This window comes from Equus asinus, chromosome 22 (assembly GCF_041296235.1).
Source record: "Equus asinus isolate D_3611 breed Donkey chromosome 22, EquAss-T2T_v2, whole genome shotgun sequence".
NCBI lineage: Eukaryota > Metazoa > Chordata > Mammalia > Perissodactyla > Equidae > Equus > Equus asinus.
This window is the reverse complement of record NC_091811.1, coordinates 11,503,733-11,523,832: the sequence shown is the minus strand read 5'-3', so window position 1 is coordinate 11,523,832 and position 20,100 is coordinate 11,503,733. Positions and strand designations below refer to the sequence as shown.

The 20,100-nt window shown below is 49.5% G+C and overlaps 1 protein-coding gene across 42 annotated transcripts in view; it reads right to left on the bottom strand.

Moving 5' to 3' along the window:
• MICAL3 (microtubule associated monooxygenase, calponin and LIM domain containing 3) overlaps positions 1 to 20,100 on the bottom strand; it is a 188,502-nt gene that overhangs the window by 46,127 nt on the left and 122,275 nt on the right. For 41 of the 42 annotated variants that reach the window (XR_011497210.1, XR_011497209.1, XR_011497208.1 and 38 more), the window contains one exon: positions 6,190 to 6,385. Coding sequence is in view for 37 of the 42 variants with exons in the window: in XM_070495267.1 (XP_070351368.1) it covers positions 6,190 to 6,385 (196 nt within the window). In the remaining 5 variants the exon portion in view is untranslated. Of the gene's footprint in view, positions 1 to 6,185; positions 6,386 to 20,100 lie in introns of those variants that run through there. The other variant, XM_070495298.1, reaches the window with a different exon arrangement.

Below are 20,100 nucleotides of genomic sequence, written 5' to 3'. Positions count from 1 at the left end.
CTTTTTTAAAAAAAAGGAAGTGAGGGCAGCCTTGTGGCTGTAATCCCTTCTACTTCTCAGGTGGCCACTTCCTCACAGTGCCACCTGGCTCTGCTACTTACCAGCTGTGTGACCCCGAGCTGATTATCTATGCTCTCTGAGCCTCAGTGTCCTCATCATAAGGAGGTCATGGTAATACCCACCTTGAGGGCATGTTGTGAAGATCAGGGATTTTATTGATTTTTATCGTGCTTGTGTCACACTCTGGGACTCTAGCTATTGATTTATCTGTTGACTCATTTACACATTCACTCATTCATTCAACAAACATTTCTGAGCACCTACTAAAGCTCAGCCAACACATACAGAAATAAAAAGAGCCAGCTCCTTACTGTAAGCAGCTCAGTTTGGTGAATTCACCCAACTAAAATTTACTGAGCATCTTCTATGTACAACGTGCTTCCTAAACACTGTAGGAAATACAAGGGTAACATACAAAAGATCCTCATTCCCAAGGGGAGATCAGATGCAAACAGGCCATGATAAAATAAGGTGGAACGTAACTACAGTGTGCTGGAGGGTTGGTAGGAGGCAGTTTAAAGTGGCAAACATAAGAATTTCGACCACGGAAAGCTTGGCATCTGGATTTTGATTATTTTTCAGTGTTTACTTAGGTATTATTTTTGCCTTACCTTCGTGATTTCATTTGTTTACTTTCTTATTAATTAACAAGGTGTAACCCAAAGGTATGTCATTTAACATTGTTCAAACGTGAAATGAGGGTAAGAATGCCTCCTATGCTCATCTTAAATTACGAACTTAAATTTAACTTTCTAAACCTTCAGGTGGGCAGATGAAGGCCAGCTCGTCCTTTCTTCACAGCTGAGCACACAAGGTCACCCCAGTAGTCAGCGGGCAGCAGCTTCTGGGGAGAGCGGCCTCAGTGCAGCCTGCTCCTCATCCCGTGCCACGCCATGAGGACAGCTGCACTGCACATGATGTGGGCGATGAACACCCCGGGATAGGGTCAACGAGGTCCCACTTACAGCTCTGAGAGCCACAGTGGCTCGTTTTAGGACAGCTCAAGGGCCATGGAGAATAGCAAGTGAGGCAGAGAACATACAAAACAGAGTGGAAATGTCAAGCCTTGACTCTATTCATAACCTACAAGCTCTGACTCCGTTTCTGAGAGGCCTTGCTACATGTTTCTGGAAATGTGAGACAGGCAGACTGGCCTCCCTCCCTTTGGGAAGGAAAGAGAGACACTGACACTGACAGGTGTTGCCGACTGTCCCTCTCCAGGCCATCACTTCCATGGGACCTTGGAGCAGTCCTCTGGATACGGCCAGGCCCCTTAAGTCACGCAAGATCTGCAGTGTAAATTCAGTACCTCAAGGCTCATTTTATGTCCTCTGGCATCTCCCAATGCCTGAATTTCTGGGTCTGGCCTTTGAAGAGGCTGGAAGAAGGGTGCAGAGGAGGAAGGAATCTGTAGTGAGGCAGACCCCGCCTTGGACTATGGCCTGGAAATTTCTTAAATGCAGATTATCACTATAGCAGAACAAAACGCAATATACCCACCCAACTTCTCTGCCCTTTTGGGAGGAGAGGATGACCTCTCAGGATGCAGCCTCCTAGGAGAGATGAGGCCAGAAAATCTAGTTGGCAAGATGAGCTCTCTGCTGTCCATCACAGCAGGCACCTGTTTGTGAACTTGTAACAATACATCGTTCCCTGTGACGTTCTGATGCAGGTCAGTGTCCCCTGGGTCACACTCCCTCTGAGAGCAGGGACAGCTCCCTGTGCCTCCCCGTGGTCCTAGCACAGCCAAGACAGCCAGCGCACACAGGGACCACACGCGGGACCAGGGCAGGCACTGCCTAAGCCGCCAGGCGTCAGAGGCAGCACCTCTGAAGCCCTGGCAGAGTTTCCCCACAAAGGAGCTGAGCCTTCCAGTCAGGATGAGCAGTATCTAGCAAAACCCTCCCGGCTGCAATGCACGCCCAGGCACTCATCTCGAAGTGCCTCCCGAATGTCCTCTCAGGTGCTCTCTTCTCAAGGGGGCCATGAGGGGCCCGGGAGGGAGAAGCAAAACCAATGGCACATGAACTGGATTCCAAAAAGAAAAAGTTTGCCCTGGACTTAAATGAGCTAAGCAGGGGTTCTGCTGGGCCAGGAGGACCGATCCAAGGATGACAATAACGGCAGTGGCAGCAAAGGCCCAGCGAGCCCTGACAACGCACAGCGCCGCAAAGGGCAGTGCCCACGGATTAGCTCATGCAGCTACAGGCGACTCTAGGACACAGCCCCACTATCGCGCCCACTCTTACAATGAGGAAGCCGAAGCTGAAGAAAGTCGGCTGATTTGTGTGAGACGCCAGGATTCCCACCAGGGTCCACACCAGGTCACCAGAACCAACCTCAGGTGTGGTTCTCCAGGACCCAACAGCTCTTCAGCCACTAGCAGCTCCCAGGCGGCAAACCCAGGGAGAAGATGGTGACCAGGCTCCCGGCTGCCTGGGTCTAACCCCACAAAGTGCATATTTCCGGTGGGCCCTGACCACGAACGAGGCAGGCTGCTGAGTGGAGGGTCACTTGAAGTTCTTGGGTGGTTTTCAAGGGAAAACAGGGAATCATAGCTTTTACTGTTAAATGAATCCACTCATAATCAGAGGCTGTGCAATCTCTGGCCTGCTCAGCTGCCCCTAGACCCCATCTACCCCGATAGCCAACTTCTGGAGGAGATGCACACCACCGTGACTTCTCCACAGAGGAACGTGATCCACGCCACAATCTGCACTGCGCTCAGCAATGGCCTGCTCATTTCCTGCCTCTGCGGGAGGAGGAGCGAGGCAGGAGAGCAACAGTCAGAACTCCTAGTTACCCAGAGTCCCCCTTGAAGGAGGGCTTTGCTCGTGGCGTTACTCTGAGGGAGGCAAAGCCCCTTTGGGCTGGCCCATCATCGCCTTTTGGAGAGTCCTCGGTAACCCTGGCTGCCCCGTCTGGGAAACGCACCTGCTTGCTCCGGCCCTCACTGGCTTGTTCTCCAGCGGGAAGAACATGTAGGCCCTGCAGGACTCAGGAGGTGACCTGCAGAGCCATCCTCACGGCCAGGGCGAGGGCTTCCAGATGGGCACTCATGGGGATCACGGCTAAAAACAGAAAGCCAGCTTCCTCTTGTCTTTCGCTGCCTCATCTCTCCCAGAGAAAATAAAAGTGCTATTTCCGGGGTCTCCTTTGGAAGACAGCCCCACGCCTCCCATGGAAGGGTCACACAGGTCACGAGGCCTGGGCCAAGAGTCAGAACTGAACCAGGAAGCTGACATAAGAATCACCCAGAGTGTCTGTTAGAAACACACATTCCTGGTCTCCACCCAAACCCACTGCATCCCACACTCCACGGGAGGCTGCAGGACTGGCTTTGTACCAAGTGTCCTAGTGGGTATTATTATCAGGGAAATTTGGGAAATTGAGAGCAGTGGTTCTCAAAGTGTGGTCTCCAGACCACAGCATCAGCTGGGAACCGTTTAGAAATGCAAATCTTGGGCTCCACCCAGACTGAAGCAGACCCAGCCAGGGCCCGCCCTGCCCCTGCGCTTTAACAAGCCCGTGGGGTGACCCTGACCAGGCAAGGTCTGAGCACAGCTGCCCCATGGCAAAGCGACTTTGAGTTAAACCCAAAGTCTGGCACTTAATCCAGTGTTTAAGGAAGCCAGTAGGAGGACTGCAGGCCTGCCTCCACAGTGAGGGGACCTGTCTCGTGCCTAGAACCACAAGGTAACAATCCTAAGGGTGGCATGATTCCTGTCACCGGGAGCCAATCACCATGCCAGTTGCCTTGTTTGATTTAATCCTCAGAACACACTTGAGGTGCGTGTCCTTTGCAGATGAGGAAACTGAGACCCAGAGAGGTTAGGAAACTTGCCCACAACTAGCAGGTGGCAGAGCCAGGCTCCGAGCGCAGGTGTGTTGGACTCCACAGCCATGTTCTGGGACACCGCCCTGTCCTGTCTCCCAGCAGACGCTGCAACTAGGAGCTCTTTAAACTTTCCATCAGAGCTGAGTTCCTGGGCGGGACCGGTTAATTCCCTACAACTCTGTCATTTCTCATCTTCAGGTCTAACATCCGTCAAGGACTTGACGGCTGAAAATGTACCTACCTCTGCTGGGTGCATAGGGAAGATGCAGAATGCGTGACACACCGTGTGTCTGACAGCTTCCCTGGGGACGTCAGACAACATCTGCAGGTCCTCCTCCGGACCCTCCACTTGGAAGAGACTGTTTATCCTGCACAGCAGCTAATGCTAGTTTCTTGTTTTTGCTTTTTAAACTTGAATTTAAGTAAGATGTGGGCATTTGTAGTACTATTTGACACTGATTTCCTCTTCTTCTGCCCTGCCTCCCATCCACACCGTTACAAATGCCAGACTTCACCTTTCCAGAAGCCTGCGCTGCGTTCTCTCAACTTGCTGCCCTTGGCCCCCATCTTTCAGTTTACAAATTACAGTGGAGGAAAAGGTGTTAGTGAAGAAAGTGGTCTGACCCACACTCACCCCAAGCCCACGTCACCACCTCTGCTTTGACTATAGGATCCCACCCCGAGAGCGGCCAGCGGGCTGTCCCTCATCTGAATATGGCAGGGAGTGGTAGGTCTCTGGGGTGCTCTGGGTAGAGATGCTGAGTTACGTGACAATGACATGCATAGTGATGGCTTCAGAGGCTGCCCTGGGATGCACAGAAGAGCTGTCCTGAGGCCGGCCCCAGAAGCACTTGACCCAGAGCGTGGCTGAGGTGGTGGAATGCAGCTGAGGGGCTCTGCCAGCAAACACCCTCTGGAAGACGTTCTTAGAACTTAAAAAAAAGGCTCTGCTTTCTTTATCCCCACACATTCCCTTGCTCATGGCTATAGAGAACCACCCAGTGTGTGACTCAAACATCTCCATGTCAATCCAAAGCCTCCACCAGAGTCCAGGGTCATGCAAGCGCTCCCACCCCAGGACCCTGGCCAGCACCCATTTCACCCCGTCTTTCTGATCTTCTGTTCTCTTTCGGCTCCCTTGATAACCTACTGAGCACTCTGAATCCTTCTGTACTGACAGTGGCAGGCATGGACAGGCCTGAGAACACAGTCCTGGGGTAAAGCATACTCAGGGAGTCTCGTGGGGGCTGGAGCATGCATGTGCCCCAGAGACACCACTCAGGTCAACACAACGAAAACACTGGACTGACAAAAAGCCACGTGCTGCTGTGCGTGGCCCCTGGGACACGAGTGTTTTGCTCCTCTCTTTACGTACAGGAGAAAGAAAGAAGCCTGGAGAGGTGAGGTGGCTTCCTCAAGGCTGCAGAGTGAACTAGGGGCTGAGTCTTAGCAGGAGGCCCTGATTCTACCCTGGCACTCCCTCCACACAGCCACCTGCCCCTCAGCAGCACCTGCTGTCCGGTGTGGAGGCGTCTTCCCTCGAAAACATCTGGAAGCAGACACCTGAGGGCAGAGCCTGTGAGTGCTGGGTTTTTAATTACCATTCCCATTAATGCTGAAGTGTCAAGGACATGACAGGTGTTCAGTAAACAGTCACGGAATCTCTGAATTAAGTGAAATGGATTGTGATCCTTACTGGCTGACAAGATGAGGAGAGAAGCCCTCAGTGATCTGGGGAGAATGGGTCACCATGCAGCAGGAAAACAAGAAGGCTTGAACCAGAAACCTTGAGTTTGCATCCTCGTCAGCCCCTAGTCACCATCAGTGTCCTTGCCTACAAAGCGACCAGATATACGCCCTCACCACTTTACAGGCTTCCTGAGAGGATGCCCAAGTGAGGTGATGGAGACAGAGCTGTCTGTAAATGGTCCGGCACCACATGGTCATAATAAAGGCAGCCACCACCTAAGGGAGTGTTATTCTAAACAATTCACGTGTCAAGTGCTGTTTTAAACAATTCATACATATCTCCTCATTTAACCCTCACACCGATTCTGTGAGGAAGGTACTGGCATTGCCCCCATTTCACAGATAAGGAAACGGAGGCATAGAGAGGTTGCCTGCAGGTGGCAGGTGGCACAGCCAAGATTCAAACTCAGTCTGCCTCGGATTCCACACTGCCAGCCAGGGGCTCTGCTGCCTTCTCCCAGCAGGCACTACATTTACCAGGGCCAGCCCCGCCACTGGTGCACACAGGAGACAGGGGTCGTAGCTCCTGCACACAAGCTCACCTGCTGGCCACGTCCTCCTCTGCGCCCTTGTCCAGCACGCTGCTCAGGTTGTGCTCAGCCTGCGTCTCCTCGGGCACCTCCTCCAGCTCCTCTGCCTGTTTCACAGACAGGCGGTAGTTCTCCAGCTCAATCCTTTCAGGAGTACCCCTCAGCCTCTTGGCAATGCTGGGCTCCTCCAGGCCATTCACACCTGAACCTGTGAGACAAGCAGAGAAGCAACGTTCTGATGACAAATGATGGGAACTGAACACAAGCCGTGGGGTCGACGGAGGAGGTGCAGGGAGGGAGGAGGCACCAGCGGAGGGAATATGTAAGTATCCATGGCAGCCACCACTCACTTCAAAGGAAGGAGGGACAGCCCTGGCCAAGGAGCCAGCCAAGGGACAGGCTAAGCTCATGCAGGTCCTGGATTTGGCAGAGGCCTGGAGAGAACCCTGCTGTGTGAGCAGCAGACCTTCACTGAGAGGAGGACAAGAGCCTGCACGTCTGCCCCTCAGGGCAGGTGTGCTCGCTCTCCCCCATCATTCCCGGACAACGGTGGTGGCTGGTTGGGTGAAGGGGCTTGGGACCCGAGGAAGCTCTTCCAATCAGAACCAGGCCCCTCTAAAGCAGCCTTCATGGAGAAGGCATGTCCTTCCAGCTGCCCCCAACCCCGAAGGTCCAGGATCCAGGAAAGGTTCGTGCACTGCATGCGGCTGAGGCACCGAGGTGCCCAGGCTAGTTGCTCTGCAGATCTTCTCACACTGTGGCTTTGTCTGCCTCCTCAGGATTAGACTCACAGCAAAGCACCACTGTCTAATAAGATGGCCACGTGGCGTGCTGTGCCCTCCCGCTGCACTTGGGCAGGAGGGTATGGTCAGGCTGCCTCACTCCTGGTCCCTCAGGGTGGCCTGCTTGCTGCAGGTAGTGCCCATCCACCTCTCTGTTGTAAAGAGACATTTTCCCCTATGTAATGAGTAAGTAGTCTTTGGGGTGATAATGTAGAAACTACGGGACTGCCAGCCCATTCAGTGGGTTTAGCGTCCACTGATGATCTTTGCCTCAGTCAATTACTACACTGGGAGCCACAAAATGATAATTTTTAAAATTTGATCATTCGTTCTCTACTATCATTCTTTTGCAAGAAAGAACTTTCCCCTTTCTCTTTATTTTTTTGAGTACCACCATGGACTCATGGATTTTGAAAAACTTAAAATGTTGTATTTGACTATTACGTCTCCTGAGACTCCCTTAATCCAGAGTCTTTTTTGATGTACCTTATTGTCCCAAATTTGGTCAGAGGAGGTCTACCACTTGTTCTTTACTCTGTTCACTGTAATATGATGTGGCATACAGGTTTAGAGTCAGACAAATCCAAGTTAGACACCTGACTCCACCAGTGATCAGCTGAAGGGAAGCTGGGAAAATGGCCTAAGTCCTGAGAGGCCATTTCCTGACCTACAAATGAAGACCACACCCGCCTCCCAGGGTTATTAGGAACATGGGATGAAATTACACGCATATATACAATGCACATGTGTGTGTGCCCCACACAGGTTATCTTCCTCTTCAACTTAAGCCCAGCACATGGCAGTATTTGGCAAACGTGAGTTTAGCAATACAGCTATGTCCAGTAACATTTTCACCACCAACTTGTGCATATTCTTGTGTAGTATGTTGTATCCATTTGCTCTGGATTACAAACAACAGTCACATGACAAAGAAAGATGGGAAGAGAGTTGCAGGTAGAGGGAGCAGCACTGGCTAAGGTATGTGACACGAAATGGCAGTTTAGTATGACTGGATCTTAAAGTGGGAGTGGACTTGAAGTGGCAGAGAAGAGGCAGAAACAGAGGAGAGATCAGGTCATGAATAGCCTTGCATCCTGGCCAGGACAGGCCATAACACTGGGTTTTGGCACGCAGTTTTCTACCAACTCAGTTGTGGATGACAGGTGGTCTATCAGGCAAAGCCTCGAGTCTCTACCATGCAGGACCAAAGGAAAGGAGCGGGAATATCAATCAGTAATTTCTGTGGCATGACAGCTTGTGCAGAAAATGTTATGGCAGCCTGGTACTTCTGTTGTGTGCAATGTTCTGAATCTCTTTGTAATATCATTAGAGAGAACTTCTTATGAATCCAACTAGTCACAGAATAAAATCTTAGTGCATCTGCTGGAATTGCCAGGATCTTTCTTCCAGCATCTTTCAAATTTACTAGAGAATCTTTACTGAAAAGCAAGACCCAGGGCATGTGCATTTACAAATTCAGGTGAATGTATAATGACAGAGTCTGGGCAAGAATCCTTGGGCTCACCTGTGCCCTGTCTTCACACTCTTGGGAACGTCATTTTAAACATCCCTGCTCCATTCTTCAACACTAAGCTCAAGGCCCCCAAAGTGTAAGCTGTGATGCTGGACTAGAGCATCTGGAAGAATAGGAAATATGTGGACTCCAGGTAATAGCAAAAAAGATGCAGTCTATACCAGATCAAGTTAGAAGGTCCTAGAAGAGACCGAAAAAAATTCCTGAGAGCCAAACAGAGATGAAGGCAACTGGTGGAGCTGGGCCTGGAGGCAGGGAGCACAGCGCGCGCGTGCCTCTCAATACCCTCCAAACCTGCCCCCGCCCCGGTGGGCACAGGCCCTAACTGCACTGGGCCATTGTTTCCAAACCCCAGTCTTCCTGCCCTCTCTTTCTCTTTCTCCTTAGAGAAACCCAGCATAAGACAGACGAGACGAGAAGGACCCCTGACTATAATGCCAGTTGGTTCTTTCCTTACCATCACGCATAGCCGACAACCACCCTCAACAGAAAGATGAGAAAGGGAGACCAATGAGAAGCACTGCCCAAGGATAATGTTTTGGGGAACTCCACGGATATGGGATAAAAATCAGTACTTCTTTGAGCTGGGAGAAGAAAAATAGAATAAAAACTGTCACTTCAGGGAAAGCAAACAACTAACACTCATCAGTTCAGATCCCAGTCACTTCAAGGCAGAGTGAACAGCACACTCACGTAGGAAAACATGCAAGAAGGGAGGTCTGTTTTCAGGGGGTACCACATACTGCTCGCCAGAATTCTACTAGGACCTTGGGAAACAAAGCAGAGTACACACTCTCTCTGCTCTTAAGGAGCCATAGGCTAGTCAGTATGGTGGCTCAAGTATTACGACTTACTCACGCTTGTGGTACTATGGGAGCACATCAAAGGGCAACTGAGCCCACCCAGGGATTCAAGGAAGGTGTTCTGGAGGATGACGGACTTAGCTTCGTCGGCCTTAAAAAAACATTCCGTGAGGTGGGTAATAATTTGTAAATGAGGTAACTGAAGTTCAGAGACATTAAGTAAGCTGCCCAAGGTCACACAGCTAGTGAGCAGTGGAGCCAAGATTTGAATCCAAGGAGGACAGCATTAACTCAGAAGACTACCATGCTGTCCCTAGACTTACGACATGAAGAGAAGAAAACAAAGGTGCACTTCCATAGAGTCCTATTCTGCTTTCCCCTTTGGGAGTCTTCACCATAATCTGCTCCTCCCATTATAATTTTCGAGATGAAGGATGCAGAACTTCATGAAAGTGTCTTAGAGCAGAGAATCTGGCATTTGGAATGACATTCTGTCCTCCTCCCAGTGTTATTTCTCTGGAATTTTTACAAAGCTCTGTGAACTAACAGATCATCAAGCAACAGAATCGGGAGCCCAAGCCCAGAGTCTGGGCTCTGGGGAGGGTAAACGCTGACTTAATTCTGGACTTGGCCACAATCAACAAAAAAGAAACCAGAAGCACTCAGAACTACGCAAATCATTCACACGTCAGTCCCCCAGAGAAAGGATGCTTTGGGCCATGAAAACTGTAAGAAGCGTCCCACTGGAGATTTCGTAAAAACTGAGGTGGAAGGAGCAGAGTCACCTCGCCACTGCCGCAGTCCCACCAGGGCCATCGGTCAACATCCGCGTGAGCCAGAACTCCCTAGAGCTCAGCGCAGGAAATGCATTGCAGGATGCTCCCTTGGGGCCAGGGCCCCACAGAGATCCCGTTTTCCTAGGGGAAGGTGGCACTCAGAGGGTATGTGGCAAATACCCAAAACTCACCGAATGCCAAAGTATGTCTAACATTCCTAGCCCATAGCCTCAAAATGCCACAGGAAATTTAAAAAAAGAAACCAACAAAATCAGCACTCTTGATTCTCTGTCCTGAGCAAAGGGACTATTTGCCAGATTCACCAGATGGTACTGATAAACTAAGCATCAAAGGGCTGACCGTGGAGGAGGCCTGGGCAGTGGCTGTAACAACCCTGTGACTAACAGAGAACCTGCCCCTCATCCCCCAGCCTTCCTCTCTCGTCAACTAATGGAAGAGCCTGGGAGGAGATGCAGATGTAAGAATAACTGTCAGACGCTGGTTTGGAAAGTCTAAGTATCATAAGGGTGGTCCGGTTAGTGGGCCACGACCCACCTGGCCCCTCTACCTCACATGCTTTAGTGCAACCACAAGCATACAGGGACTTGCAAACCTGATTCTTCAGACCTCAGGTCACTGGAGGTCAAGTCCAGCTTCACACACACTGAGAGGAAGCAGCGCCAGGATCGGGGTTGCAACCTAAACAGGAGAAGACTCTGGGCCTGACCAAAGGACTCTGCTTCTGAACAGCCACTGCCCACACGGGCTCCATCCATCATCCTGAAAGAAATATTTTTCCAAACAGGACAACCTGCTCTCAGCTAAAGTGCAAGAGCAGCCAGAAGCCTTTATTTGTATCCCATTTCTGGAGAGACGTGAGGGATGGAGATGATACTCAAGGGGCGGGGCTCCCAGCGCCTCAGCAGGCAGCTCTCTTTCCCTTTCCTTCCCGCACAGTCACAAAGCCCCAGTACCAGCTGGGGCCAGCTGCTGGGCACTTTAGGACTTTGGGCAACTGTCAAGAATGTCACATAAGAGATGGGGACATCTGAGGGCCTTCTCTCCCTCTGCCCATATTCATATCTGGCCTGTTTTCCCATTTTTCCTTCCTTCTTTATAAGCTTGGGAAAGCTTGAACGAAACCTGAAAGTCAGAAAAAGACTCAGGAAAAGGCGCGGAGAACTGAGATTGATTTTCATCACATTTCCCATATCTGTAAGTAGGATGGCTGCCAGGATTCACTCATCCAACCAGTATTTACTGAATACCTACTTCCAGCCAGGCGCTCTGCCGGTGGACAAAACACGCACACTCCCTACCCCTGGGGAGCCTGTGTTCTGATGGACTAAGGGTGGAGAGACCAATGACCCAGAGCATTAAAGGGTGTCAACTATGGCCATGTTCTAACAAGTAACGGCCCTGTGATTTGAAATGAGCGGCACCATTTGAGAAGAAAAATACACCTGCCATTTTGGAATACAGAGAGTCTCCCTTCAGGTTGTTCTCTCTGACTTATGTTTCCTTATCAAAAGCTACTGGCTATTTTTGCTGCAGCTTCTCTTTAAGGAAGATTAACTAAAGTCATTTCAGATGTCCACCTCACACTTCCACCTGAAGCCTTGCCTGCCCACGATCTTGCACTAATGACAGCACCGAGCCACAGCCCAGGTCTGAGCTACAAGGTCTCAGGGACGCGTTAAGGAAGAGGAAGCCTCTGGAAGAAGGAATCATTGGGCTGGCAGCATACAGGTAAACTCCCAGACCTGTGGCAAACTTGTCAGTGACTTTCACACTGCCTGGTTCACTGCCCTCAGAAACATTCAAAAAACACCCTGGGAAATTAGGGTGCCCCTCTTCACACAGAACCCTGATCCTTACAAGGCTGTAAAGGGGGGATCTATGCCTCAATTTTGTTTTCTCCCTGTTCACGTTGGAAATGATAGAGCTGCTACACTCTCTCATGCCTTCTCATGCTGGGAAGCATGAATGAAACCATTTGAGTTGGTGGCTATTCTAAAACAGAACCATTGTTTGGCCCAGAGAGGCCTTACTCTACGAGACAAGGCACGGGTGTTGGGCCCTGCTTCCTTTCAGGACAGATTAGGCTGATGCTGGACCCCAGTGACTTGCGCTGGGCGGGTCAGTGGGTATTAGTCCACTCCTTCCATCTTGCTTCCGGCTAAAGTTCCTGTGTGAGTTGTTGCTTAGCTGTCTGAAAAGCGGGCAGGGCACACACCATCCAAATTGAGTGCCATCTTGGCGTAGAAACCTAAAACAATGGCATGGGTCACTCTGCCTCGGGGACTTCACTGCTCTAGTGAAGCTGGACAATGTGACCTGATGGCTGCGGGAGAAGGGCTGTGGCCTGTGTCTAGGAGGGAGACGTCACTCCCAGCCTTAAACTCAAGACAGGGAAGAAAGATGTACTAGGGGCTAGTTAAAAGGCCCTGCAGACCACAAAGGCCTTTCTTTGCTTATTAGAAAGGGCCTGGGACCACCAATTTGGGCTCTCCCACTCTTTAGCCTGTTGGCTCATTTGCCTTAGCAGACTCTGCTTTGACCAGGCTCACATTTTACAGCTATTTCTCATTATAAGAGGGCACAAAACACTGCAAGGACTGCAGCTGTGCACAGAGAGGGATCCTCTTGCTTTGGAGGCCAAGGAAAGAAGTTCCCAAGCCACTGCTATGGCAAGGTGACTGCTGCGTCTGCACATCTACCCTCCCACAGACTCTCCTGTGGCTCCTACTGGCAAGGAGTAGGAGTTCACAGAATTTTTCCAAGATCATATGACACAAGGGCAGCAGGTGTTTGCTTGTGAAGTAGCTGATGAAGGCATAAGGGCAACTACCTATGTCAGGCACTATGACAGATATACGGCATACACTGGCCACCGATTGTCACAACACTCCCATGTCACTATTATTACACTGGGGGTCTGAGTCTCAGCGATGTCAAAGGATCAAATGAGGCAGGTCTGAGACTGAAGCTAGGACTCCTTCCACTCAACCAGGCAGGACAGATTGTCAGTTGCCCCTCAAACAGGAACAATCTGTCCTTCATTTGGGATAACTATATTCTCATGTGGAGGCATGGAGAAAAGTAGGTCACGTGGATTCAGGGGAAGCTCAGTTACTTTGGAGATATTTAGTTACCAAGAGTTGGGAAATTCTGAGCCAAATATTACACGACAGAGAGGCTAAGGAGGGAAGTACCCAAGAGGGAACAAGTCGGAATTGCACCAGGAAAACCACCCACACGAACATGGGGACGCCATGCAGATGGGGAACACTGAGGGCACTCGCCCTCCTCCACCCGGACACGGAGGGGCGCCTTCACCACCACAGCCCTTTGTTCTCAATCTGTGTGGTCCTGTGGAACTTGGGCTCTTCAGTTAGTTTTCTAATGTTAAATTATTTTTACTATTATTATTATTACAGTATCTCCCAAAGGTGCCTTTTTGGCAGATGGAAATCCTGGCACACATCACTGTATCTGGCCAAGGCAAAGGGGTTTCCTTTAAGATGTATACCCTACTCTCCACTGAAAAAAGTCTTACTAGTGCATCGTGTAGCTGTCTTGATAATGTGTTTTTCATGTATTGTAATATCCCAGATAAAGCTTGACTTGGTCCTTAACAGTCAGCTGGGTCATCCTACAAACGACTGCCTCTTTGGTGTCGGGAAGCTGTGGGCATGTCTAAAGCACTGGGGTTTGGTTGTGTTGTCTCAAACTCTGTGAGAGCTGTGCTCTAGCTAATATCCCACCTTCCTTATCTGGCTGCCCACCTTCACACACCTGAGGTGAGATCTTAGAAAGGAGTCACTGTTGTGCGTGGGCCTCGAACTAATTATTTTAACTTATCAGCTCACATACGTGCCTGACAAACCAAGAGATTCTACACCCCTAAATAAGTAATCTACCAAATCAGCCCAATGGTGGGGCTGAGGCAGGTAAAGGGGCGACAGCTCAACAAGGCAAGCCGAGACGGCCCCTCCTCTCCTACTTCTGCCCACTGCTGCCCGATGCTGCCTGCGGGCTCTACTCAGAAGGGGAGCCTCTCAAACAGCTCTTTCAGCAGCTTTATCACATCATCCCACTCCTGTTCATGCATCTAAGGAATGCTTCTTTGTGTTTCTGCTGTCTATTAGGGTCTCAGAGTAGGAGATCAACAAAGCGTTCTGAATAAATGATCAGGATAAAAGTTCTAACCTTCAATCTAAACTGGAATAACACTTCACTATAATTTTAAGAAACTGAACATATTCTGGTCTCAGTTTCCTCATCTTACCACAGTAACTTAAGACGTCTATGTCTCTCAAGTAGCTCATGCTGGACAGGGCCCCAAAGAACAAGTGGGACATGTGCCACCCTGTGAACAGGGCACGTCTGCCAAGACAGTAACAGTTGCCTCAGCACCTGAGAAAGAGAAATTCCCAAAAAGATGCCACATCTTAGAGGATTCCATGCCTTAAGGCCCTAAAAAGAGACTCTCTGCAATGATCGGATGTCCTAAAACAATGATTTTGCTCCCTGGTAAGAGCAGTCCACCCCCGCGAGCAGCCTGCCCACTAGATCAGGCCCAGAAATGGAGAGCGGAGGCGGGGCAAGGCAGGGAGGGAGCTCGAGTCCGCATGCGGGAACTCCAGGCTGATGCGCTTCTCCCAAGATGCTGAGGTTAAATGCCAGTGCCCCCATCCTCCGGGGCACTTCAGTCTAGAGTGTGTCCCAAGCTGGCTCCGAGGCAGCCCAAACACAGACAGCTGCACAGCCCCAGAGCAGGCTTGGTCTCTGAGCCATGAGAGTGATTTTCAAAGTCTTGGGGCTCTGCGCATAACCAGACTACCAACAGGGACAAACCCACACCCCAAGGGAAGGCTCTCTCAAACAGGTTCCCTTTTAAAGACGCAAAATCTCATAAACAGCATTCCCTTAACTAGCTGAAGATATATTTTTGGAAAGGAACTAAAATGGCCTCCAGCAAAGCCCACAACTACTACTTGATGCCCCTATCTATCACAGTTACGCCTTTCTTTTCCTGTCAGAAGGTTACTGACACTGGCCTGGAAAAGAAACAGCAGTGCCTAGGGACAGAGGCCACAGAAGGCTGATGGGACAGGAGGGCACTGAATGGACTCAGGAGAACCCTCTCTCAGGAGTGACGTGGCGGCATCAGCTGCAGTGGTGGCCACAGTTCTCTGGCCGCCCATAAAGCACCCATCCTTGCCCTGATTCTGGAAGAGGAAGTCAGACTCCTTCTCCTACAAATAGGTCATGAGGTCGCACTGAGGTCCCTGAGGGACAGGGCTTGCGGGTCAAACGAGCACAGATCCAGACAGTACCCAGGACTGCTGTGACCCTAGCTCTACCCTAAGACAAAGCTAACTGACTCCTGCTTAGCCCTCTGACTTCTGGGTCACAAGTTGAAAATTCAGCTTAATGTAAACCCTGTCTGTGACTGTTTTTACTTGTGTTATGACAGTGAAGAGCCCCCAGGGTGTCACAGAAATAGGAGGTGACGTCATATCACATCCTTGCAGGCTGAGGAAAATGCAATGCCAAATTTAGCCAAGCCTTTGCAGTCTTAATCCTTCCAAAGAGCTGGCACTCAGTATAGGTCCTCTCCCCGCCCATTCTGTGGAAGACGAGAGAGGGCCTAGCCCTTCTCACTGTTCTGTTTCCCCAAATCTCTGCTGGTTAGGAATACACCCCAATGGGCCATAGTGTCCTAATCCCACAGGACGCACAGACCTGAGAGGGACACCATCAGCCAGTGAGTAGAAATAATCCTAACTCACTCTCTCCTTGAGATCACTCTAGCATCTTCTGGAATCCCCACCAATGATAATCTTATTTGTTATTCCTGTAACGCTCTTAAATAAACAAGTTTCCATATATTTCAGCTTATTTGCTTTTTACAAAAATCTTATGAGGTAGAAAAGAACAGGTGGCATTTTTTCCATTTTATAACATGGGGAAACTGAGGCTCCGGGAGCTTCATGACCAGAGATGGCAAGGATCATAGGCTGCAGAACTGGAACTCAAACATGCATCTTCTGTTTTCAATATCTGTGCTTGTTCCATTTAGACCCAGCTCAGTTCACTGAGGCTGTGGTCACAGAGAATGAGCACATTCTGGGGATGCAGGGACAATTCACTGTGGTACAGGAAAAAAACACTAGAATTTCTGTTAATTTATTTTTTAGCCCTGCCTTCTAGAATGTTTGGTAATTGTCTGCTAGCTCACACAATATTAGTATAGGGGGACCAACATGGAAGTAAGGATCCAAATGTTGGGAAGTGTGTGCTCACAACTTTAACAGGGGCAGCAGCAAGACTGAGAGACCGCTATTGTCAAATGTCACCGTGGTTCTGCATCACTTTTATTATCCTCAATCACTTTCTTGATCTCCTACTGGGAACAATAAATTTGAGGTTAACTGCATGTCAATGTCACGTCTGTGCTTTTGATGTTAGTCTAGATCAGTGGTTGCAAACTGGGGTGATTTCTTTCCTTGGGTCATTCGGCAATGTTGAGACATTTTCGGCTGTCACAACTGAGGTAAGGGGTGTACTGATAGCTAACACGGAGAGGCCAGGGATATTGCCAAATATCCTACAATGCCTAGGACAGCCCTTCAAAACAAAAACCTCTCTCACCAAAATGTCAACAGTGCTGAGCTTGAGAAATCTGGCCTAGAAGTTATATCAAACTATTTCTAATCTCTCACCAAGAGGCCAACTAATTCATCAGACACTCTGACGGTGGCCTGATGGGACTCGGTGCATTGAAAGCACAGCCATGAGCTCAGGAAGCTTCATCTTGGTTGCCACGGTAAGACATCTTGACCAGTGGAAGTACAATATGAAGGACCAACTGAGAACTGTGATGCTGAACAGATGATTTGGCTTGTTGTCCACAGAGAGGAAATCCAGGGAAGATGTTCACAGGCTGAGTGACAACCTCGTCCCAATGCCACACACTGAGCAAATACACAAGTCACTGCACAAGGCAGCTGGGCACTTCACCATCCATGGCACAGCTCCACTTACAAAGGATGGCTCTGCTCCTTCACTGCGATGTCACTCAAGGGCAACCTACACAACGCCCGCCCCATTCACGTCTGTCTGCGTTTGAGCCCTACTAGGCCAAAGCAGGACCTAAGTAGACAAAAGATGAGTCTGATGAACTATTCTCCTTTCACTTACTTTTTCCTAGCTGGATGCTGGAAGTCTGCTGATGGATGGAACAGCCCTGTGACATTACAGCAGGTCCTCTCACTAAACCTAGGGAGAAGACTAGACTTAAAGATACGACGTGGAAAAACAAAGCTTTCTCTCTGTGTTCTTAACTCTTCTTTTTTTCCATTATCCAAAAACGTCCTATTGGTGAGATCCAAGGGCTCCCTGTCACAGCATGCCTTTCCAAGGCTATGTTTGCACATGCTCAGGGGACTTCCCGAAAGCATTTCTGTGCCAGAACCAAATTTCATGCAACAGGGCAAAACCAAAACTGCTCATCTGGAATATCCACATTTAGCCCAAAGATTTAAAAGTAAGTCATTTCAAGTGTGAGGTGAGCCCAAAGTGGCCCAAAGTTGGATAGATAAGAATTTCCACGTTTCTCTCCTGTTACAGGTGATTCTGCTCCAACTGTCAGTACAAAGAGATGTACAATCATCTCTCTCTTTCCTTACATCCAAAGGCCACTCAGGGCCAGGGCAGGTAACTTCTCATGTGGACTGTGAATGTAGTTACAAAGGCAGTAAGAGAATGGAAATGTCAGCTCAACCATCACTGGGCCTTTAAAAAGTAGAATGAAATGAGATGGCAGAGCAAGAAGATAAGCCAATGGATCTGTAAGTCAGAAGTGAGTAGACTTGGGGCCCAGAGAGCAACAGGAAACATCCCCTCGAACTATAAAACCCATCTCCTCCAGATTCTCGCTCTCTGCTCCTTACTCCAGTATCTTTCCAAAGGCATGTTCCTAGCCCTGGGGTGACTTCCAAAGAAGTTGAGGGACATATATTTCCCAGGAATAATCGAATGCATACTCAGTGATTTATATGGGGCATTGTTGAAGCATATTAAAAAATATATTATTTGTGGAACTAAACACACCACTCTCTCCTCTTACCAAGTGTGGTCAGGCTGAGGGTGGAGAATGGGTGAAGGGAAGCTGCATGGCGCAGCAGGGACACAATGCTCTCAGGTCCTCTGTAGAGTCTGTCCCGACTCTGCATTGATCAGTTAGGTGGCCTCGATCAAGTCTGCCTCACCTCCCTGTGCCTGTTTCCCCATCTGCAAAATGACACCACCTCACAGGCTACTGCGAGGATTGAAGAGCAACGCCCACAAAGCACCCAGACCGGGCCTAGTTCACAGCAAGGGCTACATGTCAGTTACGATCGTTGTTGCTACCATGACCATGTGCCTTTCCAGGTTGTTTTCTGTAAGGTAGGATGACAAGGACCACTATGGTAAATGAACCAGTATTAATCATATGGGACAAAATAACAGAAGTCAGCACACTTCAAGGTTTACTCCCTATTTTTATTTGAGGAAAAGACTTCAGCAGAGGAGGGGGCTCTCTTGGTTATAAATAGAGACGGCCCCTCGGCACGGTACTCTCAGCAGCATGGAGGACGGTCGCCAGCTCTCAGCAATAGAGCAAAGCCAACAGACTGTGGTCTCTCCTCCTGTAGCCCATGAACTTCCCTCACCCCAGGTACCCAGTGCCGCCTGCTCCTCTGGGGATCCAAAGCCTTCCATAAGGTTTCGACTGCCCTGGAGCCACCTTCCTTGCACCCTGTGTCCCAGTGTTACTGGGCCTCCACCAAGGCCCATGCCCTGAGAAAAGGGAGCTCAGATGACAGGCAGGCAGGCAGCTGGTTCACAGTAATTCACACGAGACTAAACTCTAGGAGAGAATATTTGCTTTTCAAAGGAAAATCTACTAACCTAATTAGGTCTCTAGTTGGTAAAACAGTGGGAGGAAAATTTTGTAGCTGGTCTCTTTCCAACCTGGTCTTTCTAGATCCTAGTTTAGTTCTAGAAAACAGGGAAACAAGAATAAATAAGGTGTTATAATCCTATTATAATTGCTATCAGCTATTCCTCAGTTACCAGATTGAGTTCGGTCCAAGAAACCCACACAATGGTTTAGCTTCTTAGAGACAAACTCTTTTCCCTAAGGTCCCAGCTAGAGTCTACTTAATCACACTTTTAAGGTTTGAACTCTGAGCAGCTACCAAATACCAAGAGGACTACCCTCTCTGGCATTCACTTGCACAGTACTCCTGGCTGTAATAACCTTGAAAGAACACGAGAACTCAATGCAAACATATTTAGGCTTTAGCCAGTGAAACAGCCCTGATTTTGGTCATATAGTTGCTGAGGAAGACCAAAACCTGCTGCGCCCTGTGTTCTGGTGCCTTAGGTCCCCACCTGGGACCACCATCCTCAGCGACTGGATGCGGGCCTGCCTCTCTGCCAGGCTCCCGTCTCTTGGGGAGCAGGCTTTGATGGAGGCCCAGTAGCACTGGACACAGGCTTCAGGGAAGGTGGCTCTGGAATCTCAGAGAAGCAGGTGGCCCTGGGTGTAAGGGCCGTGAGTTCTTATGGTGACAGGTGTCACTTAATATAAAATAATTATGAAAGAACTACAATTCCAGGCAAGGACCTAAAAGAAATCAGACTACGCTATGAAATAATGGTGATAAAGTAGAAGGAATCCTGATATTTCAAAGAAGTACAGAATAAGGGGCTCAATCACTTAATAGGTATAGACAAGACAGTTTCACGCATAATGTGTAATTACAATGAGCTGGCTGGGTACAGAAAGAACAGAGGCAAAGAAAACATAAGAGGGGGGCTGGCCCCGTGGCCGAGTGGTTAAGTTCGCGCGCTCCGCTGCAGGCGGCCCAGTGCTTCGTTAGTTCGAATCCTGGGCGCGGACATGGCACTGCTCATCAGACCACGCTGAGGCAGCGTCCCACATGCCACAACTAGAAGAACCCACAACGAAG